Here is a 25,566-nt window from a genome sequence, read left to right as displayed (position 1 = left end):
TTTCTGCAGGGAAGGATCTTTATTGATTGAAAAAGTATTTATTTTCTATTTCCAGAAAGTATTTCAACTAAGAGAGAAAGCACAGGACCAGCCTAGAGTGGTCAGACACAGCCCAGGTGGTCCCTTTGGGAAGGAGGAATGCTCCACCGAAAGGATAAGGAACACTGGCTTGATGCCTAGTGTATTAGTTTCCTATTTCTGCTGTAACAAATTACCACAAATTTAGTGGCTTAAAACAATACAAATTTATTCTCCTATAGTTTTGGAAGTCGGAAGTCTACAATCATGGTGTAGGCAGGGCTGGGTTCCTTCTGGAGACTTTAGGGGAGAATTCATTTCTTTGCCTTCTTCAGTTTCTAGAGGTCATCTGCACTCCTTGGCTCATGGCCCTTCTTAGCATCACTCCAACCTCTTGCTTCCATTATCACATCTCCTACTACTGATGCTGATCCCCCTGCCTCCCTCTTCTAAGCACCGTTGTGATTATCTTGATTGGGCTCAACTGGATACCCAAGGCTACCCTCTCCATCTCAGGTCCTTAAACTTAGTCACGTCTGCAAAGTCCCTTTTGTCATGCAAGGTAACATATTATGAATATTATTAACATATTCATAGGTTCCAACGATTAGAATGGGGACATCTTTGGGGCGGGGAACTCGGTTATTCAGCCAACTACACTCAGTTACAGGTTAGACTAGCTATGGAGAAGGCAAGTTCACCAGGTCCTAGGTCCACTGTGAGGCTCATCCAGTTCAGATTTGTGTAGATTATCTTGCTCTTTGGATGTGAGCCTCTAAACTGCTTGCCTTCCTATCAGATGACTACTTCTGGCCCAGTCAACTGTCCAGGATGGCAAGTGGTACAGAACTCATATGATTAAACCCTAACTCAGGTGGCTTTCTTCAGGGAGAAGCTGAGTAGAAACACTTAGAGAAGGGCCTTGGGGCATCAGGCAAAGTGACCAAGAGTATGAGCTGTAGAGGCAACCGCACAGGTTCTAGTCCTAATCCTGCTGCATAGTAGCTGTGGAGCCTTGAATGACCGTCTTAACCACTCGGCCTCAGTTTTCACATGTGTCCAATGGAATAGTATCTTCATATGATTGTCATGAGATGTGAGTATAAAATAGTTCACATAAAAGGCTTATTTAACAAAGGGCCTGATGCAGAACAAGGGCTCAATACGTATTGCCATTCTTACTGATTTGAAGGCTTGACTGGTCCTGAACAAGTTTCCTGGCCTGTCCTACCAAAGGTTTTGGTCTTCACTGGCTTCCCTAAGAGACCTAAGTAGCTGTCTTGAAACTGACCTTTAGCCTGGTCTTTGCCAATGTAGTTCTCGGTCCATCTTTGAGGACTAGGGGACAAGGACACTGGCACAAATTCTGCCCCAAAGATGCAGAAAGCCCCGTTTGATCTTGTTCATGGTTATCCCTGTGGGAAAATCTGACTGAAAAGACCGATGAGCGGCCACAGTACTGCGTAACAGCCAACAATAGCCTCGTGAACACCAGCATTGGATTCACGCCTATGGCCACCTTTCTGCAGAGCTGGAGGAGGGAGCGGGGCAGAATTAAGCAGAGATCCTGTCTTGGAAGGTAGAAGAGAAAAAGTTAGGATGAAAAGAAGTCTGTTACCAGAACCCTGGTGCACACGCAAGGATTATCTGAAGCAGGCTCAAGTGTGTAACTTTTCCCCCCTAAGTAGCTGAAAGATCTAAAATGGTAACTAACTGCCCAACTTTAAGGGTCTTTCTTTTTTGAGGCCGAGGCGATTAATTCAATGAGATTAGAAATTTCAAAATGTAAGCAATTCTTAGCAGGAAGTTTTTTCACCATGTGAAAAATGACTATAAAATAATGAGACCCATTTTTATGTGTGATTCATGGAACCAGCTTTCATTACATCATGGCAATACTTTAGAAAGCAATGTTGACCAAAAGGCGGTTCTGCAAATCGTTTCCAAATTCAGATAACTTGCCGTAATGAGTACAGCTTAATCAGCCCAATTCCATCTTTCCAGCTTGTTTATAACCGGACATTCAGTTAAAATAAATAAAATGGAGAAGGTGGGGTGTTAAGAGTAGTCAGGTAAGGAGAAGGAAATGTAAAGCTTGGGGCTTTAAGGCTGGAATTCTCATATCCAAACCCACCTTAACATGATGAGAAATGATGGATGCTCTGAGCGTTTTATCAAGATGACTAATGTATTTAAGGAGCATTAGGAAGAACTCATCAGTTTCTGGACAAGACAGGGGGCACTGGGCTGGGGCTTGGCCTCACCTCCATCCCAGCTCATTTCAAGGACAAACTATCCTCAAGGCTTCAGGTCATACCATTTGTTCCAATCCATGAAGTAAAATTAACTGAATTCACAGAAGCCTCCTTCAACAGTGATGAGCTGAGTATTAAAGAGCTCCCTGTGTAGGAGTGACGGCCTCAGGGTAGGCCTTTATTTATTAACTAAACGTTATTTTTTAAAAAATCAATGCACAATTGCTGCTTTCCATAAAACTTGAGAATAGCTGAATTAAGGTTGTAAAAATCTAATAAACATTTGTTATATATTAGATACATTTTTTTTGGAAAATATCACATGAAAGTTAATTCAGTGGTAAATAAGGTTTTAATCCTATCATGTACTTTTCCCCCCTTCTTAAGAGTCAGCAAGTATGCTGAGGACTGTGAAGTCCTGGAGGAAAAAAGTCCCAGGACTGTGCGTCCTCTAGTTTATTCTATGAATTTAAAACTTTCCTCAACACAGAAACAAAGGTTCATCTCTTATTTGGATTATGGACATTAGCATAGACCCCAAGCTTTTGGTGGTTGTAACAGGGTGTGTTTGTAGTTTTAGTTCTCCAACACTTCACCTAACAGCTCACTGAATCAAAACAGTTATCTAGGAAGGAGAGAGAGGAGGGAGGGGAATGCAGGGGGGAGAGGAGGCAGGGGAAGGGAAGAAGGGGGGGAGGGACAACCTTATCTTTTAGCTATCTTCACTGTTGATTTACCCAATGATCTTTAGCAAGTTTCTCAAATATAATGAAAATGTTTTTAATGCTCTCAAATCCCAATGACACTACATAACCCCTGTAACGTTAACATACATGACTCCAAATAGAATAATTATTGTAAAGAATGTACATTTTAAGTGAGGCCTGCTCTAAGCCTTCTGAACTTTGTGGCTTTAGATAGGATCCATTTCCCTGAGGTTTTTTATGCTGATTCTAAGGTTTTGTCTTATTAGCCACATGAAATCAAGATTTCTGGGTAGAATCCAATTCCCCAGAGTTCTCTTTGGTACCTGGTATTGACATGAATCATGAATTTGTGCTTTTAAACATTCAATTCCTCCTTCCTTTACCTTTACCCTCTGTTTTCTTTAATGAATAAGATTTTTTTAAATATAAAAGGAACATATCTAAGATTTTTAAAAAGCCATATGCCAAAATAAAAAATTACCACACTGACAGTAGTTAGCAGTTTTCATAATTTAATGAAAAAGTATCGGTAAAAAGGTGACATTTGAAAAAAGACCGAGTTTATCTTGGAAAACTGGACTATATAAGACAAAATGAAAAAAAAATTAACAAAGAAGGTTAAGAGGTAATACTTCAAACAACAGCAAAATGTAGCAAATACATTTTGGGGCAAGTGAAATTTATACAACTGAAGGCTCCTTCATTTACTTAGGAAAATCCTGTAAAAATATTACAACTATATTTCCCTGACTGAAATTATTTTAGTCAATACTCTCCCAATGGCATTACATATGGAATTTGGCTGAAGCACTTTTTCAATGTTTGCTTTTCTTCCCACTCACTCAGAATTGAAAGGCATGAAAGGCTGCTGCACTGGCCTCTAACAGAAGGAGTTTATAACACAGCTCCGTTACAACTTTATTACTGTGAAGGTGTCAAATTAATATCTACCCCAGGAGAATGCAAAAAAAAGCACAGAAACCCAGTGCATAAACAGAAGAAATTCTCTTCCTCATTTGGATAATTCATAGCTTTTTTCCCATTCAAACAAGGTACAGGACACCTACCACACATGCTATGGCATTTTCACACACATACACAGGCACAAAAGAAACATTTTGAAGGTGTAGCCAAAGGAGAGGAAAAATACAGGTGTTTCCAGAAAAGGAGGCAAAAACAAAAGCAAAGGAACCCATTAACGAGGCTTTACGAGAACAAAAGCAGGCGAGAGAAAAGCTGCTGAGTTTCCCATATTGATGGAGGGAAGAGGGGCCCCTGCCTTTGCCACAGCTGGGCTGTTTCAGCAGTAAGCAACTTCCAAAGTCTAAAATGGCCTCTTTTGTCTGAAAACTCTCACTATGTGTTCCCAAACTAGAAGAAAGAGAATATTAATTTAAGGCTAAGAAGAAAAGAGAGCAGAGAATTGTAGTCAGCTTCACATTTCAAAAACTGTAACTTTCCTCTTCTTTAAATGGGAAGCAGATATGTTTTATCCCCCACGAATGTAATTATTCTCTTCCTCCCAGAAGTTAATCAAGGCTGATAGTTTGGGAACAGGGTATGAGCAACTTCTGAAAAACGGCTCCAGCCTTTTTGTTTGGGAAATTGGATTCAAAGTTGGTACAAAGCTAAATTATATCCATGTGTTAAACACATGCTTTCAAATTCTGTTTGACAATAAAAATCTGTTTCAAAATTAAAGCAGGTAAGAATACTTAACCTCTGTGCATTTTACTATATTTTAATTATACCTCAATAAAAATTTTATAAACATTAAAGCAGGTATACAAAAACTGTCAGCCAAACTTATTTAAGTCAAACTCATTTGAAAACAATAACACAAAAACCCTGACCTGATAGAAATCCCCCAGAAATGTTCTCACTTTGGGAAAGGCTCTGGGATCCTTTGCAAATGCCTAAGCTGAGAGAATCAGAGCATTTTCCTTGGAAGTAGTACTTTTGTAAACACTATCCACAAGTTAGCCTTTTACGCTTGTTAGCTGGGTGAAATAGTTACAAGTGCGTCCCCAACAAGCAGGTCTAGGAACAGGCACTGGACATTTAGAAGCATTAGGAGTATTGACTTGGTAAGTTAAGATACTGTGAAAGGAACTCAACCTTGTGCAGAGCACAGGAAGAGGGTAGTGAGTTTGACAACATCTGAGATGTTGGTCCCTGGTCTCTCCCGAAAGAGGTCCAGGAACCAGTGGAGTCAGAAACTTCCTACAGACATGAGCTCTGGGAGTCACATGCTGCAGCTTCAAAACGTAAGTAGTTTTTAGTGTCTGATAATCATGCTCTCTTGCAAATCTATTAACAATGCAAGGACTCTTCATACGTATGTGTATCAATGTGTTAAGATAACTGGAAAGCTGCTCCAAAGTATTTACTAAGGAAATACTCTTCGGCCCAGCTGTTTTCACTAGCCTCTGGCTAAAAAAGAACTGTTTTGGATAATATGCAATTTCTATGAGTGTGCTTTGAAAACTAGACTTGAAACCGGTTCAAAAACTGTAAGCCAATTTACTGTGGAAAAATTTCATCCTTCTCACTACAATTCCTTCTAACATATACTAGAATCCTTTTGGTGTATGGGTTTCCCCAATATATGAGGCAAAGGCAAAGATGGAGCTTTTCTTGGAAGTTTCTGATCACCTATGCATTGAACTGTGCGAAAGCGGGTATGTCTTGCTTTTACCATGGCAATCCCGTCTGGAGTCATGGGGAGGATTTTCCCTGTCTGAGCTCTCTCTCTTTACCCTGACTTTCTCTTTATTCCCATCACTTTCTGCTTCTGAATCACTCAGCTCCAAATCTGGGCAATAGCCATCATTTTCCTGATACGGAGCTCTCCCTGCAGACCGCCTGGCAAGCTGCCTACCCCAGAGCTGCTCCTTGGGGTTAATATTCTTGGTTGGCTTCACACAGCACTGGAGGTCCTCTGTGGTCCTCGCCCACCTGTTGGTGGCCTCTTTAAAGGACCTGCTGAAGTGTTCCATGGTAGATTTTCTAAAGCTGCTCTGACTACTCAAGTGGGAGCTGAGCATCGACTCCTGGTCACAGAACATCTCACTTGAACTGTCTTTTTGGGTGACATCCCCAGACCAGCTGCCCTCCAGGCCATTGGATTTGGCGAACTTGGAGTTAGGCTGACTTTTCCCATTCCCAATGGAAGACTGTCCATGCAGGGCAGCCTGAAGGACCAGAGGCTTTCCCAGCGACTGCCCATGACAGAACTCCGGAGATGGAGTTCTCCAAGCAGGACTGGGAGCCTTTGCTTCACTTCTAGAATGGCCAAGACTGGCCAGAAAACAGTTATTCTTGCTCTCTAGCGGGTGCCTTGGATACGGTTTCATCCTCATTTCTAGTGATTCCTGAGCCACCTGCATGCTCCTCATATTGCGAACTGGGGAGCTGCCGTCAGGAGAGAGGGGTCCGTGATCGGGCTCTGAGGAGCTGTTTCTGCAGTCTTCCGGGGCTGATCTGGGCATTTTTAACTTTAAGGTAATTCGTGGCGGTGGGTAAAACAATGAGTTTTCTAGTGCACTTGTCAAAGGAAGTCCTGAGATCAAAAAGAAAGATTCATTTTAACAACTGATTTAAATAATGGTGTATGTTTTCATGCAAACAGAAATATAAGAAAGTGAGGGTAGTGATACTCATAACCAGACAAAATAGACTTTAAAACAATGGCTATAACAAAAGACAAAGAAAGGCATTCTATAATGCTGAAGGGAGCAATACAAAGGAGGCTATTATACTTATTAATATATATGTACCTAATACAGGAACATCTAAATACATAAAGCAAATACTGACAGAAAGGGAGAAACTGACAATAATACAATGATAGTAGGGGCTTTAACCTCACTGACATAATTGGACTTGGCCTGGGGATCATCCAGACAGAAAATCAATAGGCAACAATGGTCTTAAATGACACAATAGACTAGTTGGACTTAATTGGTATCTACAGGGTACTATATCCAAAACCAGCAGAATTCACATTCTTTCCAAGTGCACACTGAACGTTCTCTAGGACGGATCACATGCTGAGCCACAAGTCTTAACAAATTTAAGAGGACAGAAATTATACCAAGCATTTTTTTTCCGACCACAATGGTATAAACTAGAAATCAACTACAGAAAGAAAAATGAGAAGAGAACAAACATATGGAGACTAAACAACATGCTACTAAATAACCAACGTGTCGATGAAACCAGAGAGGAAATTAAAAAATACCTTGAGACAAATGACAATGAAAACACAACCACAAAAAATCTATGGGACCCAGCAAAATCAGTCCTAAGAGGGAATTCATAGCAATAAAGGCCTTTTTGAAAAAACAGGAAAAATCTCAGATAAACAACCTAACCTACCACCTAAAAGACTTAGCAAAAGAAGAATGAAAAAACCTAAAGTCAGCAGAAGGAAAGAAATAATAAAGATCAGAGAGGAAATAAATAAATAGAGATTAAAAAAGCAATTAAAAAATCAATAAAACCAAGTGCTGTTTTTTTTTTTTGGACGAGTAAACAAAATTGACAAACCTCTGGCCAGACTCAGAAGAAAAGAGAGAGGACCCAAATAAACAAAATAATAAAGGAAAGAGGAGAAATTACAACCAACATACAACCCCCCCCAAAACCCCTGTAAGATAATACTATGAACAATTATAGGCCAACAAACTGGACACAACTGAGAAGAACTGGACAAATTTCTAGCAAAGCCAAGACTGAATCAAGAAGAAACAATTTGAACAGACTAGTAGTAAAATTGAATTTATAATGAAAAAGCTCCCATCAAACAAAGTCCAGGACCGGACAGTTTCACAACGGAAATCTATCAAACATATAAAGAAGAACTAATACCTATCCTTCTCAAACTGTTCCAAACATCTAAAGAGGATGGAACACCCCCAAATTCGTTCTACGAGGCCACCATTACCCTGATACCAAAATCAAAGATATGACCAAAAAGGAAAACTAGATGCCAATATCTTTGATAAATACAGATGCAAAAGTCCTTAACAAAATATTTGCAAGCCAAATCCAACCATATATAAAAAGGAACATACATCATGATCAAGTTGGATTTATTCCAGAAACACAAGAATGGCTCAGTATCTGCAAATCAATCAATGTGACACACCATGTTAACAAAAGGATAAAAACCACATGAACATCTCCATAAATGTAAAAAAAAGCATTTGACAAAATTCAACATCCATTCATGATAAACACTCTCATCAAAGTTGGTACAGAAGGAATATATCTCAACAATGAAGACCATTTATGACAAACCCATAGCCAACATTATATTCAACAGTGAAAGTTGAAAGCCTTTTCTCTAATTCAGGAACAAGACAAGGATGCCTACCTACTCTTGCCACTTCTATTTAACATAGTACTGGAAGTCCTAGCCACAGCAACCACACAAGAAAAAAGCATCCAAACTGGAAGGGAAGAGATAAAGTGGTCACTGTTTGCAGATGACATGATACTTTACATAGAAAACCCTAAACTCTCCACCCAAACACTACTAGAATAAAAAAAATTCAGCAAAGTTGCAGGATACAAGATTAATATACAGAAATCGGCTGCTTTTCTATACACTAATAATGAACTATCAGAAAGATAAAGTAAAAAAAAATCCTGCTTAAAATCACATCAAAAGGAATAAAATAATTAGGAATAAACAACCAAGTTGTTGAAAGACCTATACTCTGAAAACTATAAAACACTGCTGAAGGAAACTGAAGATGACATAAAGAAGCAGAAAGATATCCCATGCTCTTAGATTCAAATAATTAATATTGTTAAAATGGACATACTACCCAAAGAAATCTATAGACAATGCAATTCATATCAAAATATCCATTACAGGTTTCACAGAACTAGAACAAATAATCCTAAAATTCATGTGGAATCACAAAAGGCCCTGAATTGTCAAAGCAACCTTGAATAAAAAGAGCAAAGCTGGAAGTATCATGCTCCCAGACTTCAGATTATACTACAGAGCTACAGTAATCAAAACAGCATGGTACTGGCACAAAAACAGACACACAGATCAATGGAACAGAACAGAGAGCCCAGAAATAAACCCATGCACCTATAGTCAGTTAATCTACAACAAAGGAGGCAAGACTATACAATGGAGAAAAGACAGTCTCTTCAACAGGTGGTTGTTGGGAAAACTGGACAGCTACATGTAAAACAATGAGCACTTCCTCACATCATATACAAAAATAAACTCAAAATGGATTAAAGACCTAAATGTAAGACCTAAAATCATAAAATTCCTAGAAGAAAACAGGCAGAACATTCTTTGCAATAAATAATAGCAATTTTTTTTGGATCTGTCTCCTAAGGCCAAAGAAATGAAAGCAAAAATAAACAAATGGGACCTAATTAAACTTAAAAGCTTTTGCAAAGCAAAGGAAACCACTGACAAAATGAAAACCTACAGAATGGGAGAAAATATTTGCAAATGATATGATCAACAAGGGGTTAATATCCAAAATATATAAAGAGCTCATAAAACTCAATATCAAATAAATAAATAAATAAATAAAAGCAACCTGATCAAAAAATGGGCAGAAGACCTCAACAGACATTTTTCCAAAGAAGATGTACAGATGGCTAACAGGCACATGAAAAGCTGCCCAACATCATTAATTATTAGAAAAATGCAAATCAAAACCACAATGAAATATGACCTCACACCTGTCAGAATGGCTATTATCAAACAGTTTATAAATAACAAATGTTGGTGAGGATGAAAAGGGAACCCTTGTACAGTGTTGGTGGGAGTATAAATTGGTGCAGACACTGTGGAAAACAGTATGGAGGTTCCTCAAAAAACTAAAACTAGAACGACCATATGATCCAGCAATTTCAGTCCTGGGTATACATCCAGAAAAAATGAAAACACTATTTCAAAAAGATATATGCACCCCAAATTCACAACAGCACTATTTACAATAGCCAAGATATGGAAGCAACCCAAGTGCCCATGAACAAAGGACTGGATAAAGAAGTCGTGGTATATATTTACAATGGAATACTACTCAGCCATAAAAAGGAATGAAATTCTGCCAGTTGAGGCAACATGGATGACCTAGAGAATATTGCATTTAGCGAAATAAGTCAGACAGAAGAAGACAAATACTGTATGATATCATTTATATACGTAATCTAAAAAATAATACGAAAGAATGTATATGCCAAAGAGAAACAGACTCACAGATATAGAAAACAACCTTGTGTTTATCAAAGGGGAGAGGGGCAAACTAGGGGTATGGGATTAAGAGATACAAACTACTACATATAAAACAGGCTAAGCAACAAGGATATATTGTACAGGAATTATACCCATTACCTTGTAATAATTTTTTTGTATATATATTTTTTATTGAAGTATAATCAGTTTACAGTGTTGTGTCAATTTCTGGTGTACAGCACTGTAATAACTTTTAATGGAATATAAGCTGTAAAGATACTGAATCCCTATGCTGTATACCTGAAATTAATATAATTTTGTAAATAAACTATACTTCAATTAAAAAAGAAAAAAATTAATAAATAATGGTGTAGTGCTTATGGCAGAGTGAGTTGTAGACATACACATCACATACCTACTCTTCCAAATGTCTAAAAAGCACCCCTCTTTGATGTGTATGTATAGCCACAGAAATGAGCTGAACTAGATGTTGGGGCAGGGGATGCTACAAGTGGAAAACTCAGGAATGACACTGTCTGCTGTGTGACTCCCAACCTTTTCACCTCTGCTCTCCCAGTCTGTAAAATTATCACAAAGACTAGCGTGGTGCCTCCTACATCCTTTCTCTGTCCCTTCCATTTCTGAAAAGAATGTCACTAGCAGCAGTTTAGAACAGGGCTTCCCCATTTGTGTGTCTGTACGTGTGCATGTGTGGGTACTGCACAGCACACAGGACATGCCTTAAACATAGAGATTTCATACCCCACCCTCCAGTCTCTTCTGTTCTTCCTAAAGCAAATCAAATACAAACCTGCAAGAATGTAGCACAGGTTTTGCTGGGTGAAGAGTATGTGAGTATGTGTTTTAACCTGGTATTAGTAGCAGTGTTAGTGGGTATATGTCCTTAACCTAAAATAACTTCCTCACTATGAATGATCATTGGAGGTGTGGAGTAGGTTTTGTAGTGGCAAGGCCAGCAGAAAAGAATCATGATGTTCTTGCCAATGGTCTGTTATGGACTTGGCCTGGAGAGCACTGACAATCAGTTACCTGGTTATATCAATCCTACAATCATACTTAGAAGAGGTCTTCTTCTCTCTATTATTTTGAGCGCTCTGAAATTAAAAGGGCACTACCAAACAACTTCTCTCTGTGCACGGACTTGACCTTTGCCCATTACTATTTCACTGTAGCCTCACAAAAATGACATATAGCGAGGACAACTACTAGGTGCCCCAATGGGCAGCACAGATGCAGTTATGGGGCTGGCTCCCACTAATCAGAAGCCACATAGTCTAGAGGCCAATTTCCTTGGCACCATAGGGGCTCCTCCTCCTGTCCTTTGGTTCTCCTTGTCTTGTCCATCATGATGCCCTTGTGGCTGAGCAGCCTTGCTACCTCTTGCTACACCATTCTGCTGTGACCCATGATATTCACAAATAGTCACAAGCCTTTGATGCCTATCTGACACCACATTTCTGGGTGTCTCTCTTGCCCTATGGCTGGTCCTTGGCAGAAGCTGGATTCTGTACACCCTGCCCAGTCAGCCCTGGTTGCCCAGGTTCTGCCACCGACCTCTGTGCTAAATGAGGCATAGGGAGGTTACAAATGTCACTGAATATGACTATCATTATTCCAGCCAAGCTCCTTGTGCTTAGGGCACTGGAATTATGCTCATTCGTTTCCCTCACCAAGTGGGCAGTGTACTCTGAAGGAAGGAATTCTGTCTTGCTGACTGCTCTATCTTCTAGCTCAGTTCTTAGTCCACAGCAGGTGCTCAACAAACATTAGTGAATAAATCAAGAGACAAGAATCCAGATCTCCTAACTTCTGGCTAAGCATTTGTTTTAACAGACTATTGTTAAGATGAGTAACCGTGGAAGTAAATGTTTTTTGGAAACTAGGATTAGATTCTATCCTACTGATTTCTACATGAATCTGATGATTTTAGAATAATTTCATGGCTCCAGCTAATGGCCTCTAATATCTGTCTGGGACCTAGGTTATCTGCCTTAGACCTACAATTCCCTAAGTCCCACTCTGGGATTTCTTGCCTCATGAGTCGACAGTGAAATGGGCCATGTTATATCAGGGCTGGACTAGAACAAACGAATTTAAAAGATTTTTAAGTCAAGCAGTTGACATAAAATTTATATAGGTTACCTGCAGCAATTTCTTGGTTAGCAAGCTGGACTTGCAAACTGAAGATCTGTTCTTGAACTTTGTTGTATGACAGTTTCAGCTTCTCTCGCCTGCTTATCATGTAGCACAGGTTTCGGACCTGAAAGCCCAACCCCCATCAAATAGAGATTTTGGTTATGTTACACAGACCTGACAAGTGAAATAGTTTAGCTAAAATTAAGACAACTAAAGTCAGGTGGGGGGGTGGGGGTGAGGAGAGAAGACAGAACCCAAAAGCTATATAATGAGAGGCACTCCACAGGAATCCATGTAGCATGGTTAGCCATGGCATCATGGTTCTCGTATCAATCAGCAGCACAAGCAAAATGCTCCAAAGCCGCCTCCCGAAGCCTACTCTCCCTGTGGTGTCATGGGCTTGATATTTGTCTGCACAGCCAGGCTGGGAAGGCCAAATGATAATTTAAAGGTCTGCTGGGAAGACTGTAAGTGGCTTTGTTTGCTCACACTTTCAGCTCAGCCAAGTCTTTGTAGCTGCAAGGGTGAAATTCTCACTCTCTCATCTCTCTCATACTCCCCCATCTGGACAAATTACTCAACCTTTCTGTATGCCAGTTTATTCATTTGTAAATAGGGATAATAGTAGTACCTTCTTCAGAGGCATGTTAGGATTAAATGAGTTAATATTTATAAAATGCTTAGAACAGTGTTGCCACATAGTAAGTGCTATATATGCGTGAGTTAAATTTTTAAGTGAGCCAAATCTACTAGTTCCCCTCCAAATTCTGGTAGGAGAGGAAGAAAAAAACAAGCCATCTCTATAATTATACTTGATTATAAAATTCTCTAGGGTAAACACAGGGCCTAATTTATCTCTGAATTCCTATAGTACCTAATTTAGTAGATACCTGATATATATCATAAGTTAAATTGAATTATCTGGTGCAGAGGCTCTCAATCAGGGGCAATTTTGACTCCCAGGGGGCATCTGGTAATTTGGGAACATTTTTGATTGTCGCAGATGGGTATGTGGGGATTTGCTATTGGCATCTAGTGGGTAGAGGCCAGGGATGCTGCTAAACATCTTATAGTATCCCCGACAACAAAGAACTATCCAGCCCAAAATGTCAATAGTACCAAATTTAAGAAACTCTGGGGGATAGGTACAGCTCAGTGGTGGAGCACATACTTTAGCATACATGAGGTACCTCCATTAAAAAAAAAAAAAAAGAAACTTTGATCTGGTGTTTTCCTAAACAAAACTCATTCTTTCTTCAGCCTGCAGTCTCATTAAGTGTGTCAGTAAAATACAGCTGAGCCAATTTAGGTTCAACAGTGAATAAAAAGTAAACCAAATGAAAACTGATTTCAGATTTAAGGTTTACAGAGCATCTAAGTGAGGCCTTTTCTATTCCCTGCATGTTCCAAAATTTAAACAGAGACCGATGTTTGGGGCCCAATGAAATCAAAAGATAAGCAAGGACATAGAAGCCCTAACTACAAATGCAAATGAGAGGCACTTTTTTAAAACTGGAAGAGGGGCCTCCATTTCCATGCAGACCCAGACCTGCACACTAGTCAGAGTTGGTCACCTTACCCTCTCTAGGTCTTGCCGTAGGTGCATAAACATTCTCATGCGGGTGTGAATACTCTCCTCTTTTGGCTGCACCAGACCATTTTCTTCATCTTCTTTTGGAGGAAATAATGGCTTATTGAAGTTACTTTTCCTCTTTAGTTTCCAGTAGTTATAGATAAAGTCCACAGCTAGCGTGGGCAGCCCCAGCTCTTTGGCCACATCTTCCACTCGGACCAGGGAATAGAACTCCTCCTCCAGCTCCCGAAGCTTCTGTGCCCGCAGGCTGGTCTTCTCGCTTTTGGCCTGGCTCTGCTCTGAAGCCCTGTGTAGGGGGTACTCAGCCTCCCCGAGCTTCTGCCTGTTTTGGCTGTGCTTTAGGCAGTATGACTTAAACTTCACTTCATCCCCCTCATCTAGGATGGTCTTCATCTCTAGGCTGTGCTCAAAGGCACATGTGACGTGGAAGGCAGTGATGCAGCTTTTCACCGAGCACTGTGGGAAGGAAAGACGTGTTAAGGCAGCAGGGCTGTGAGGGGAAAGGGGAAGCCTGGGCCTAAACTGAAAGCTCATAGGAAGCAAAGGAAAGACGGAAAAAGTTGGTCCTAAACTGACCATGACAGGTGCTTTATAAGTAAAGCAGGAAATCTGCTCTTATAGAAAGCAGTAAAAACAGAAGCAAAAAAAAAAAATTTTTTTTCAAACTCTCCTTTAAATGTTAGCTCAAGTATTAAGTTCTTCTGAGAATTCTTCTTCAACTCCTGTAGAGTCATGCTGTACCTTCTCTGTGACCCCTACATCACCTTATTATATGCTTTTTATTGGTCCTTTGCCCGCTGTACCTATAGCATAGTAAAATGTCAAATCCCTGGCCATGGCTCTTAAAGACAGAAGCTGTGCCATTTATCTTCGCATTGCCATCAACTATTGAACAAGCTCAACAAGATCAAGAAATGCTTATGAATAAACGAAAGAAAAACAAAATCAGTATCACTGCCAGAGCAGCTACTGGTTCTAAAAAGGCCAGAGGAACTCTAATATCTCAGTAACCTAACTTCTTGACATTGTTCTTATAGAGCTATGCCATCCAATATGGTACCCAACTGGCCACAAGTAGCTATTTAAATTAAAATTACATACAATTAAAAATTAAATTCCTCAGTCATGTTAGCTACATTTCATCCATACTGGACAGCACAGATTTCCATCACACTGCAGGAAGTTCTATTGGACAGTATGGTTACAGACAATCTGAAATTAAGTTTATAAATAATTTATAATAATATTCTGCCATTCATAGATGCAACACATTCGTGAAGTATCACTATGGAGCATGCACTGAGGGTTCACAGGGAGGCAGAGAGAACCTGGCCCATGATTGCCGGAGTCCTGTGCTTCAGTTAGTCTCAATTACCGTTTGTTACGGTTAACATGTTACAGCTTTCGTTCCAGAGATTTAAAATACATGTGTGTGTTTATATGTTTATGCAGAGGAAGGAGGAAAAGCAATGGAGGATTTGTTTCAAAGGATATAGTGTGAATTCCCACGTTTAAAGCCAAGTCTCAAATCTTTTGGAAGCCTGCTTCTGGAGGGCAGACTGCTCAATTACCTATGTGTTGGGTTTTTGATAACTAAACATAGAGAATACCTTGGATATGAATAAAGACTAAAAAAGTACAAACCCTTATAATAGATTATAATAGTCTTCTTAAGAGACTGAGAATTCAACACTTAATACTGGCAACCACCAAAGCTCTAATGGGACAGGTTCCATTTAAACTAATTTCACAGGATAAAGATTTCCAGGGATGGAATACAATTTGAAGATGATCTTATCCGGCCTCACATGTATTATTGCTTGTACTTCCAATGGAGTACCTGATTTTCTACCTCCACTGCCCCCCCACCCCTAAATCCTTCCACTTTTCAGATAAGTGGTAATCTAACCCGGTTGTATTTCCAAAACAGCCCACCCCAACTTAGGACAGCTCTGTTGGAAAAGTTTGTTACATTACACTGAAATCTGTATCCTTAAAAATTCTATGTATTTGAAAAGCCTCATGAAAATGAGAATGATGAAAGCCCAAAACATACTTTTATCTGGCTATTTTTTATTATCCCTTGGTTAAGAAACTAGCTGGTCATTAAAAAAAAAAGTAGCAAAAAGCATTCTTTAGTAAAAGATTAAAAGTGTTGGGCATAGTTCTCTTCTGTTGTTTAGTAACTGACAAAAATATGGGAAGAGAAAGCATTAGGATTGTTTTCTATTCAAGTGGAAGAGTGTGTGACATAAAATTACTACTAATGGGAAGCTAACAACAGATCCTCTCTCTCAGGTCAAATTTACAGAATGTAGAGATATAAATTACTCAAAATACATGACAATACATGAGTAAGAACTGGGTACTTAGATGAAAAGTGAAATGTCCTTAGGAAACTGCTTAAAATCTCTCTAATTTCAAAAAAAAAGGTATCATTTTAGGATATTTATAGCTGGAGGTCTATATACTTTGGTGGTAAAGGAGATGCTAACCAAGTTTTGGTGCCAAATAACTATTTACTTTTTTCCAAAAACATATTTGGCACATTCTATTAAACCAAATGCTTTTGTATACATCTCATTTATTCCTACTATAATAATAGGGGAGGTTTTATTAAACCCATTTAAAAAGAACAGCTTTATTGAGATACAATTTACATACCATAAAACTCATCAATTTTAAGTACACATTTCAGTGTTTTTAGTGTATTTACAGAGTTGTACAACTATCAGCACTAAGTAATTCCACTACGTTTTCATCACTCCTAAAAAGAAGTATTGTGCTCACTTGTAGTCACTCCCTGTTCTCAATTCTAGTCCCAAGTAACCACTGATCTACCCTGTGTCTTGACATTGTTATCAAAGTCCATCTATATATTCTAGCACGTATCAGAATTTCACTCTTTAAAATATGGCTAAATGATATTTCACTACATGGATATACCACATTTATTTATCCGTTCATCAGTCGATGGATATTGGGTTATTTTCACTTTTTTGCTATCATGAAATAATGCTATGAACATTTGTGTACAAGTTTTTGTGTGGACATATGTTTTCATTTCTCTTTGGTAATGTGCAATAAAGGATTACTATTCCCCCCAAAAAGTTTGGCCTTTCGCCCTTAGCTCCTGAGAGGTAACCTCTAAGCCCTTGGGATGTCTTGCCTGATAAGAGTGTCTTTATTTACCTGGAAGCCTTTGGCCATGTCAGATAGTCTATGCTAACAATGTGATTTACGGTGGAAGCTTTGGGCCACGTGTTACCAGCCTGACCTCTGGAGGGACTGGAGACTAAGGTCAGCCACGTAGGTGGTAGCCATGTCTGCATGACCAACTCCTAACTAAATGTCTGACACCAAGGCTTGGGTGGCTTTGCTCGTTGGCAATACTCTGTATTATCACACATCACTGCTGGGAGAAATAAGCACTGTCCATGAGACTCCACTTAAGAGAGGAAACTGGTAGCTCCATGCCTGGTCTCTCCAGGACCCTGCCCTATGTGCCTCTTTTCTTTGCTGATTTTATTCTGTATTCTTTCACTGTAACAAACTATAACCATGAATATAACAGCTTTTTTGAGTTCTGTGAGTCCTTCTAGTGAATTATTGAACTTGAGGGTGGTCTTGGGGGACCTCTAACTGCAGGTATACAGTTAGAAGTGGAATTGCTAAGACCTATGGTGTCTCTATGTCTAATTTTTTGAAGAACTGACAAATAGTTTTCCACAGTGGCCGTGCATTTTACATTCCCACCAGCAATACTCAAGAGTTCTAATTTCTCCATATTCCTGCCAATAACTGTTGTCTGCCTTTTTGATTATTACCACCCTAGTGAGTATGATATAGTATCTCACTGCGGTTTATTTACTTTTGGGGGGGAGAAATAATTTTCTACTCATTCTTCACAGAAACGAATTTTTGAAATACTTTCACTAGAGGGAAAATGCTACCCTTACACATTCACATTTGTAAGGGAAGTTGGAGGTTCTGTGGGATAAGAATTGGATCAGATGGGGTGGTTGGAATAAAAATCTTTGAAAAAGAACACCAGAGACTGATTTAAGAGTTAAATTTTTTCTTGCCTCTTTAAAGAAATATTTTGTCACCTTCAAAAAGAAAATAGTGCGTCCTCCCCAAAAGCAGATGACACCCGCCTGGAACACCAAGGGCCTGGTGCATATGTCCTGAGCAGTTCTTATCCTGCTGCAGGACAGTGTCCATTTGCTTGCCCTTAATCCCCAATAATCTGTGAACAGACAAATGGGTGGTATCAGAGCAACTTTCTCAAAACCTGGTTACTGAAACAATGTCATAAATGGTTCAAGCCAGACTACAAAACTGATTTAGCCATTATGTACTTAAACTCTAGCACCAGCAGTGGCCACCAAGCCCTTCTGACCTCTTATTCCTAAGGATCTGTAAAGGTCTGAGGGGAGATGTCATTTGAATGTTATTTAACTTTTCCCATGTTTCTATCTGGTCTCCCCTAATAGGCTATAAACTCCTGAAGGCAAGGACCAGAAACACCCTAGAACAAGAACAATTTATACTAACAAATAAAAATTGGGATATATGAGAAAAATATTAAGTTGCTTTCCCTCTTAATTTTTTGGGTATCTTTTAATCTCAATATTTAATTTCCTTCTCTACTAGTACCACCTTCATCACTGAGTAGATGTACTTGCATTTCCCCACCTGTTGAAGATTTTCACTTACATGATCACATTCCTCTACTGTCAAAAGGGGCGCCTACCTCAGCACCAAATGCTTTACGATTCTATTTTGGCTGGACGAATGCTAGGGCTTTCCATCAGCAAAGTCAGACTGACTCCAGGGAATAATATGAACAATAATAACAAGTACAACTACTAGTAATGCTAATATTTACTGAGTATTTATTATCTGTTACACACTGTGTCAAGCTCTTCACCACCTTACTAAGTAGGTACTATTACCATCTCTGCTTACAGATGTGGAAACTGAGGCACAGATATGGTAGGTAACCTCTTCAAGACTACATAACAAAGAAGAGGTGAAACCAGGATTTGAACCCCAGAAATCTGGCTCCAAAGGCCATGTTTCTAACCACTGTTCTTTCTTTCTTCTCAGGGAAGGCTTAAAACATCTGGATTGAGGTTGAATGAGGCTTGAACATAAGATATATAAAGACCCTACAGGAATTCTAGAAAAGTGGTAAGGGACTGGGGCCAGGGTCTAGGCAAAATTCAGAGCTGTCTGAGGCATCTGTTTTGAACTCAGTCTTTAGTATCTGTTCCAGGATTATGAGAAGCCTTCATGCTCAGGAGAAAGGTTCTAGCTCCCAGATACGGTGGCTGTAGATATTGGCTAGTCTAGACCCCAAACCCTCCAGTGTTAGATTCTATCCTTGCCCAGTGAATGTTCCCAAATCAAAAGAAGACAAGAGGTGTGAGTATTCCCACCACTGGGAGATAGGAAGAATAAACACAATTCAAAGACAGTTAAGAAATTTCCATAAAGAATTTATAAAGCAAAATACCCAAGATATGGTACTAATCACAAAAACTCTTTAAGTAAACCTCTGAAGAACAATGATGCTAACAAAACTTGACCCCTACTGAATTACTGTATTTGTTTATTGTTTTTGATTCTCATATAGGGAACAAGATGTTAAATTACTAATTGTTTTGGAATTAACTCAGTGGTGGTTTAAAAGGAAAGAAGGGTTTTGGTCTCTTTTCCCACAGGAAAACTAGGTGTCAACCAAGGAAAACAAAGACCGCTCTATTAGTATAAGCAGAACGTAGGTGGGGAAAAATACGACACTTCACAAGGTCACCTGAAGTTCACTCCCCCTCACCCAGGTCTTTAATGCAGCCTGGCACTCACACTGCGCTTCCCCAAACCAAAACACTATTCACATCTCTTCTCTCCTGAAACCTTGAGACTTCACCCACATCCTCACTCTCAGCTGATGATCCTGCTTCCTACCTCACTGAGGAAATTAGGACAATTAAAAGAGCACTCTGCAGATTCCCACCAGCATACCGACCTAATACTGCACCTACACACACTGCCTCCAAGCCTGTTACCTGGGAAGAACTATCTGTGCTCTTATCTAAAGCCACCCCGCCATTTCACACTTCACTCCACCCTCTCTCACCTACTGAAAAATCCTGCTCCAGCAGTTTTTCCTCTCCACTGGACCACTCCCTTTGCATGCATACTGTTGCGTTCTACATGTTAACAAGTGTACATACAGCAGTCTCTCAGTATCTGTGGGAGATTGGTTCCAGACTTCCTGTGGATACCAAAATCCATGGATGCTCAAGTCCCTTATATAAAATGGTGTAATATTTGCATATAACCTACAAACATCCTCACATACTTTAAATCATCTCTAGATTACTTCTAATATCTACCTAATACAATGCAAATGCTATGTAAATAGTTGCCTGCGCAAGGCAAATTCAAGTTCTGCTTTTTATAACTTTCTGGAATTGATTTTTCCAAATATTTTCAATCTGCCGTTGGTTGAATCTGTGGATACAGAACCTGAGGATACAGAACCTGAGGATATAGAGAGCCAACTGTACATATTTATTTCTTCCATCTTAAAGAACAGACTTCTTTCCCCCACTTTTCTGGACTGCTCCTAATCCATTTCTTTGCCCGGACCCTTGGCAATGTAGCTTTTGCCATCACCACTCCACTTACATTGCTCATCCAGACTACCAATAATCTCATTGCTAAATTCAGGGGTCACTCTGTAGTCCTCATCTTATCTCAGCAGTATCTTTACACCACTGATCTTTTCCTTCTCCTTGAAATGCTTTCTTCCTTTGATTTCTAGGCTACCACACTCTCTTGGTTTTCCTCTTGTCTCCCTGATGGCTTCTCAGTCTCCTCTGCTGTCTCTTCCTACTCTCCTAATTTCTCAGCACTGGGACGCTCCCAGCGCTTGGTACTGTTCTTCTCTCTGCCTACACTCACTCACTCGGTCACCTCACCCAGTCCAGCCCAAAGCTATCTATACGCCAATGACTCCCAAATGTATGTCTTCAGTCCCAAGCTTCCTCCCAAACTCCAAATTCACATAGACAACTACCAGTTTGATATTTTCACTAGGATATTGGGTAGATATCTCAAACTTAAATGTCTAAAACTGAACTCACATTTCCCCCCAATTCTGTTCTATCTGCAGATTTTCCCATTCAGTTTACGGCAACTTCACCCTTCTTCCTATCTGGGCCCAAATCTGCAGGCATCCCCAACTCCTATCTTTCTGACACCTCATACCTGACCCAGAGTTAACCTGCTGGCTCTATCTTCAACATTCATCCAGAAGCCAATCACTTTTCATCATCCCCAGGGCTACCACTCCAGAGAAAGCCACCACTGCCATCTCTTGTGGATTACTGTAATAGTCTCCTGTTTTTCCTGTTCCTAACCTTTCCTCCCCTCAGCCTATTCTAAATAAGCAGCCGGAGTGCCTATTTTTGTGTTTAATCATTTACTATAAAAATATCTATATAATAGCATAGAGGATACTGTAATAAACCCCATATACCCATTATCCAGCTTCAATAATTATTAATGACCAATCTTGTTTCATCTTTAACCTCCACAGTACCCTGCCCTCCAGGTTATTTTGGAGCAAATCTTAGATATCATATCATTCCACAGAGTGATCCCTCACAAACATAAATCAAATCACGTCGTTTATCTGCTCAAAACCTGCCAATGGCTCCCCCTTAAACTTCAAGTAAAAACAAAAGCTCTCATAAGGGCCCTAGAAACCCTTCACCAGGGGCTAGAGAACTATGGCCCACAGACCACATGCAGCCCGCCACCTGTTTTTTTGTGTAGGCCACAAGCTAAGAATGGAGCCAAGGATGATTTTTGAGATTTTTAAATGGTAGGGAAAAAAATCAAAAGAAAAAATATTTCATGACACATAAAATAATTTGAAATTAAAATTTAAGAGTCCATAAATAAAGTTTTATTGGCATACAGCCATGCTCGGCTGCCTTGGGGCTACAAAGGCAGAGGAGAGCAGCTGCGATAGAGACTGCATGGCCTGCAAAGCCTAAAATGTTTACCATCTAGCCACATATAGAAAAAAAATGGCCAAGCCCTGCCCTAATCAATCAGGTCCCCATGTAATGTCTCTGGTCTTCTCTTCCCACACTCCATTCCGGTCTCACTGGCCTCTTTCCTGTCACTCACACAGGCCAAACACACTTCTACCACAGGGCCTTTATACTGGCTGATTCCTCTGCCTGGAACATTTTTACCCCAAATATCTGCACTATCTTCTATAACCTTCAAGTCTTTGCTCAGATGTTGCCTCTACAATGAGTCCTACTCTGACCACTCTATTTAAACTTGCGATGCATGTCCCCTGCCCACAATTCCCATCTTCTTACCATACTCCACGTTTTCCCTTTCCATAGCACTTAACCATCTTCTAATGTGCTATGTAGTATCTATTGCTTATTATCTATTTCTCCTAACCAAAATGTAGTAAGTTCCATGGTGCGAGGTTCTTTGTTGGTTCACTGATAAATCCAAAGTGCCTAGAACAGTGTCTGGCACACAATTAGGCACCCAAATATTTGTTGAGTAAATGTAATTCCTTCATCAAATTTAATTTTAGGAGTCTTAATTTGGAAAGACCTTTACAAAATGAAGAATCTAAACTCTAAGTAATAAAAGTAAGAACCACTCCTCTGCAAATGAAAAATCCATTACAGAATGTTTTAACCATCCATCTGTTCATCCATCATCCATCTATTAATCTAATATTTATTATCTATCTGCCACATCAGGGGTGTGGAGGATCTAAGGATGAAACACTCTGAGCTTACAGGCTACTAGAGAAGACTCATAGATAAATAACTACAATAGAGGGCAAAATGTGGTAATACATGGGCTGTAATGCAAACTCAGGTCTGCTAAGGTCAAGGCCAGTGTCCTCTCTTACCACAGTCATGCTGTCAAGTACTAACTGTTGTAAAAAATCGCCCTTTAAAGCAGCAAAAATGAGGGAAAATGCAGGTACCACAATAAGGAAAATAAGTAAATTAATGGATATAGATTCAATGTTCTATTATAAAATGACTAAATGACAATTATAAAAACATGAAAATATTTTACTTTTTAGTAGGGAGAATGCATATTACCAAACTAATCTATGATACAATTAAACATGGATATATTTATTCAATAAATGCTAATTGAGCAATGACAATTAATGGGCAGGCACTCTCCTTTGTGCTAGGGGAAATTTAAAGAAGAATCATGCATAACTTTGGCCCTCAAGGGACTCACAATGTGGGAAGCAACCAGGACAGAGCTTAGAAAAACATAAACAGGCAATGTTTTAAGGTAATAGACCCCATGGGAATAGTCTTCCTTAAAATTTTTCCCCTTATGATTGCTAAAGTGCTGTAGGTAAAATAAGTAAAATCAGTAGGGAAAGACATTTTTTTTAAAAGGCAAGACAAAGCGTCCAATTCTGTCAGATGTAAAAATGACTTTAAAAAACTAAAAGGGCTCCTGGGGTCCATACTGTATTCTTTAAATACTATTTCCCAGTAAAAGAACCAGGGTTACTTGGAGGAGTGGATAATTCCAGGTCTAGAGCAAGAAATCTACAAGATGATCCAGATATCAAGAAACCTCACAAAACACCTAGAGCCACTGTCTCTAAGTTATGACATCATATGGCCTTTTTTCTGTGAAGAGGTGAGCAGGCAAACCTAACTCCAACCAGCCCGCAGTTTCCATGCAAGGTCTGGGGAGTGGAAGGTCAGCCTTTCTTCCCCTCTCACCAGCAGAGCCACCTTATTACATTTGGAATAAAAGGTGAGATGACATTCTGGAAAGCCAAATTATGAAGGGTCAACCCTTCTGCCTTTGCCTGGGGGGTAACTGGCCTCTCTTAGCACCATTCTTCCACCAACTGCTCCTGTTAGGTGCACCAGCTACTACTTTTGTTTCAAGCAACTGAATTTCTATGCCCTACATGTCTCAGAAAACTTTACTTGCACTACCATATGCAACAAATGTACCTATGAGAATGACTTTCAAACCTATCCGCCAGAATTTATCCATTCACATGCATCTTTTGCTACCAAAATGAGCTGCACTTAGTCTAGCAACAGGGTCATCTGTTAAATCATCCTGGAACCCAAGTCATCCATCCACAGTGGGTAAGCCAAACAAGAACATGGGCCTGGCTGTTTTGGAGTTATGGCTTGTTTCCACCCAGGATGCTATCATCTAGCTTCAGAACTCACCTAATTCATCAGATCTGACAACAAAGAATGGAAATTAACTACCATTATGGACAACTGAAAAGAATATGCTGAATGATCCAGAGGGTTCTAGAAATGATCTGTCCAGTAGCAGAGCCCTAGGAGTGAGTGGGAGGCCTCCAAAGCAACCTTTCAGTCAAAAGGATCCTCTCATTGGGAGGGTGAGTCCAGCCAATTTGCTGTTAGCCCACTCCACCACTTCACATGGGGACTTACCTGAATACAAGCTCCTGTCTTCAGTTTGCACAGGTTGCAGACTAAGGCCCACCGACTGGGTGGAATGTGGGAGACCTTTGTGATTGGTTCCATCCTCTCAGGGCAAGCAATGCTGACCTACAAATAAAACACCACCATAAGGCAGAATGCACCAAAGCATTCCAGAAGTACCTTTCACAAACCATAAATGATGTTACAAAAGCTCAGACCATCAAAACAATGAGGTGAGCCATGTCTCTTAAGGTTACTTTGGAACTAAGAATAAATAAAACCTGTCTTGAGCCACTGCTCACATTTTCAATCATTTCCAGTAATTAAACAATTCATATATAGGATGAAAGGGCACAAGTAGAGAACAGATATAGTTATCTTAATGGATCAAAGATATATACATTTTACTTAGGAATCAAAGAAAGCTACTAAGGAAAGGAGTTAAAATTCACAAAATCTAGCACTTAACATATGTTAGAAATGGTGCCACATGCCTTGCGATTTCATTTAATCAACGAAGGATGAAAAACAGGCAGTGACAAGCCTCTCATTTCAGTTTACAAAGAAGCATGATATTGTTGGAAAGTAGCAGCAATCTGTGTAATGGAAGAGATTGCAGCGTGTAAGCAGAAAGGATAAAGATGATAACATTTAAAAGCCAGTCTTTAAAATCACGTAACTATCATTAGCTTACTCTCTCAGCCAAAGTAGCTTTAAAATGAAATTAGTCTTTGAGAGAGTGCTGAAAGGAAAGGAATGCTTAAAAAAAAAGATATAGAAGCAACCTAAATGTCCATTGATAGATGACTGGATAAAGAAGTGGTATATTTATACAATGGAATACTATTCAACCATAAAGAATGACAACATAATGTCATTTGCAGCAACATGGATGTCCCTGGAGAATGTCATTCTAAGTGAACTGAGGCAGAAAGAGAAAGAAAAATACCATATGAGATCGCTCATATGTGGGATCTAAAAAAAAAACCCATAAATACAAAACAGAAACAGACCCATAGACATAGAATACAAACTTGTGGTTGCCAAGGGGGAGGGGAGTGGGAAGGGACAGACTGGGAGTTCGAAATTTGTCGATACTGAC

The 25,566-nt window shown here is 39.6% G+C and overlaps 1 protein-coding gene across 6 annotated transcripts in view; it reads right to left on the bottom strand.

Annotated features, from left to right (window-relative positions):
• JADE3 (jade family PHD finger 3) overlaps positions 1–25,566 on the bottom strand; it is a 138,694-nt gene that overhangs the window by 12,588 nt on the left and 100,540 nt on the right. For 3 of the 6 annotated variants that reach the window (XM_032475918.1, XM_032475917.1, XM_032475919.1), the window contains exons 8-10: positions 24,474–24,590; positions 13,939–14,409; positions 12,366–12,483 (exon numbers count right to left, since the gene is read on the bottom strand). In XM_032475918.1, the coding sequence (XP_032331809.1) occupies positions 12,366–12,483; positions 13,939–14,409; positions 24,474–24,590 (706 nt within the window). Of the gene's footprint in view, positions 1–3,475; positions 6,543–12,365; positions 12,484–13,938; positions 14,410–24,473; positions 24,591–25,566 lie in introns of those variants that run through there. The other 3 variants (XM_032475916.1, XM_032475915.1, XM_032475920.1) reach the window with 2 other exon arrangements.

This window comes from Camelus ferus, chromosome X, assembly GCF_009834535.1.
Source record: "Camelus ferus isolate YT-003-E chromosome X, BCGSAC_Cfer_1.0, whole genome shotgun sequence".
In the NCBI taxonomy this organism is placed as follows: Eukaryota; Metazoa; Chordata; class Mammalia; order Artiodactyla; family Camelidae; genus Camelus; species Camelus ferus.
This window is presented reverse-complemented; position numbering and strand designations above follow the sequence as displayed.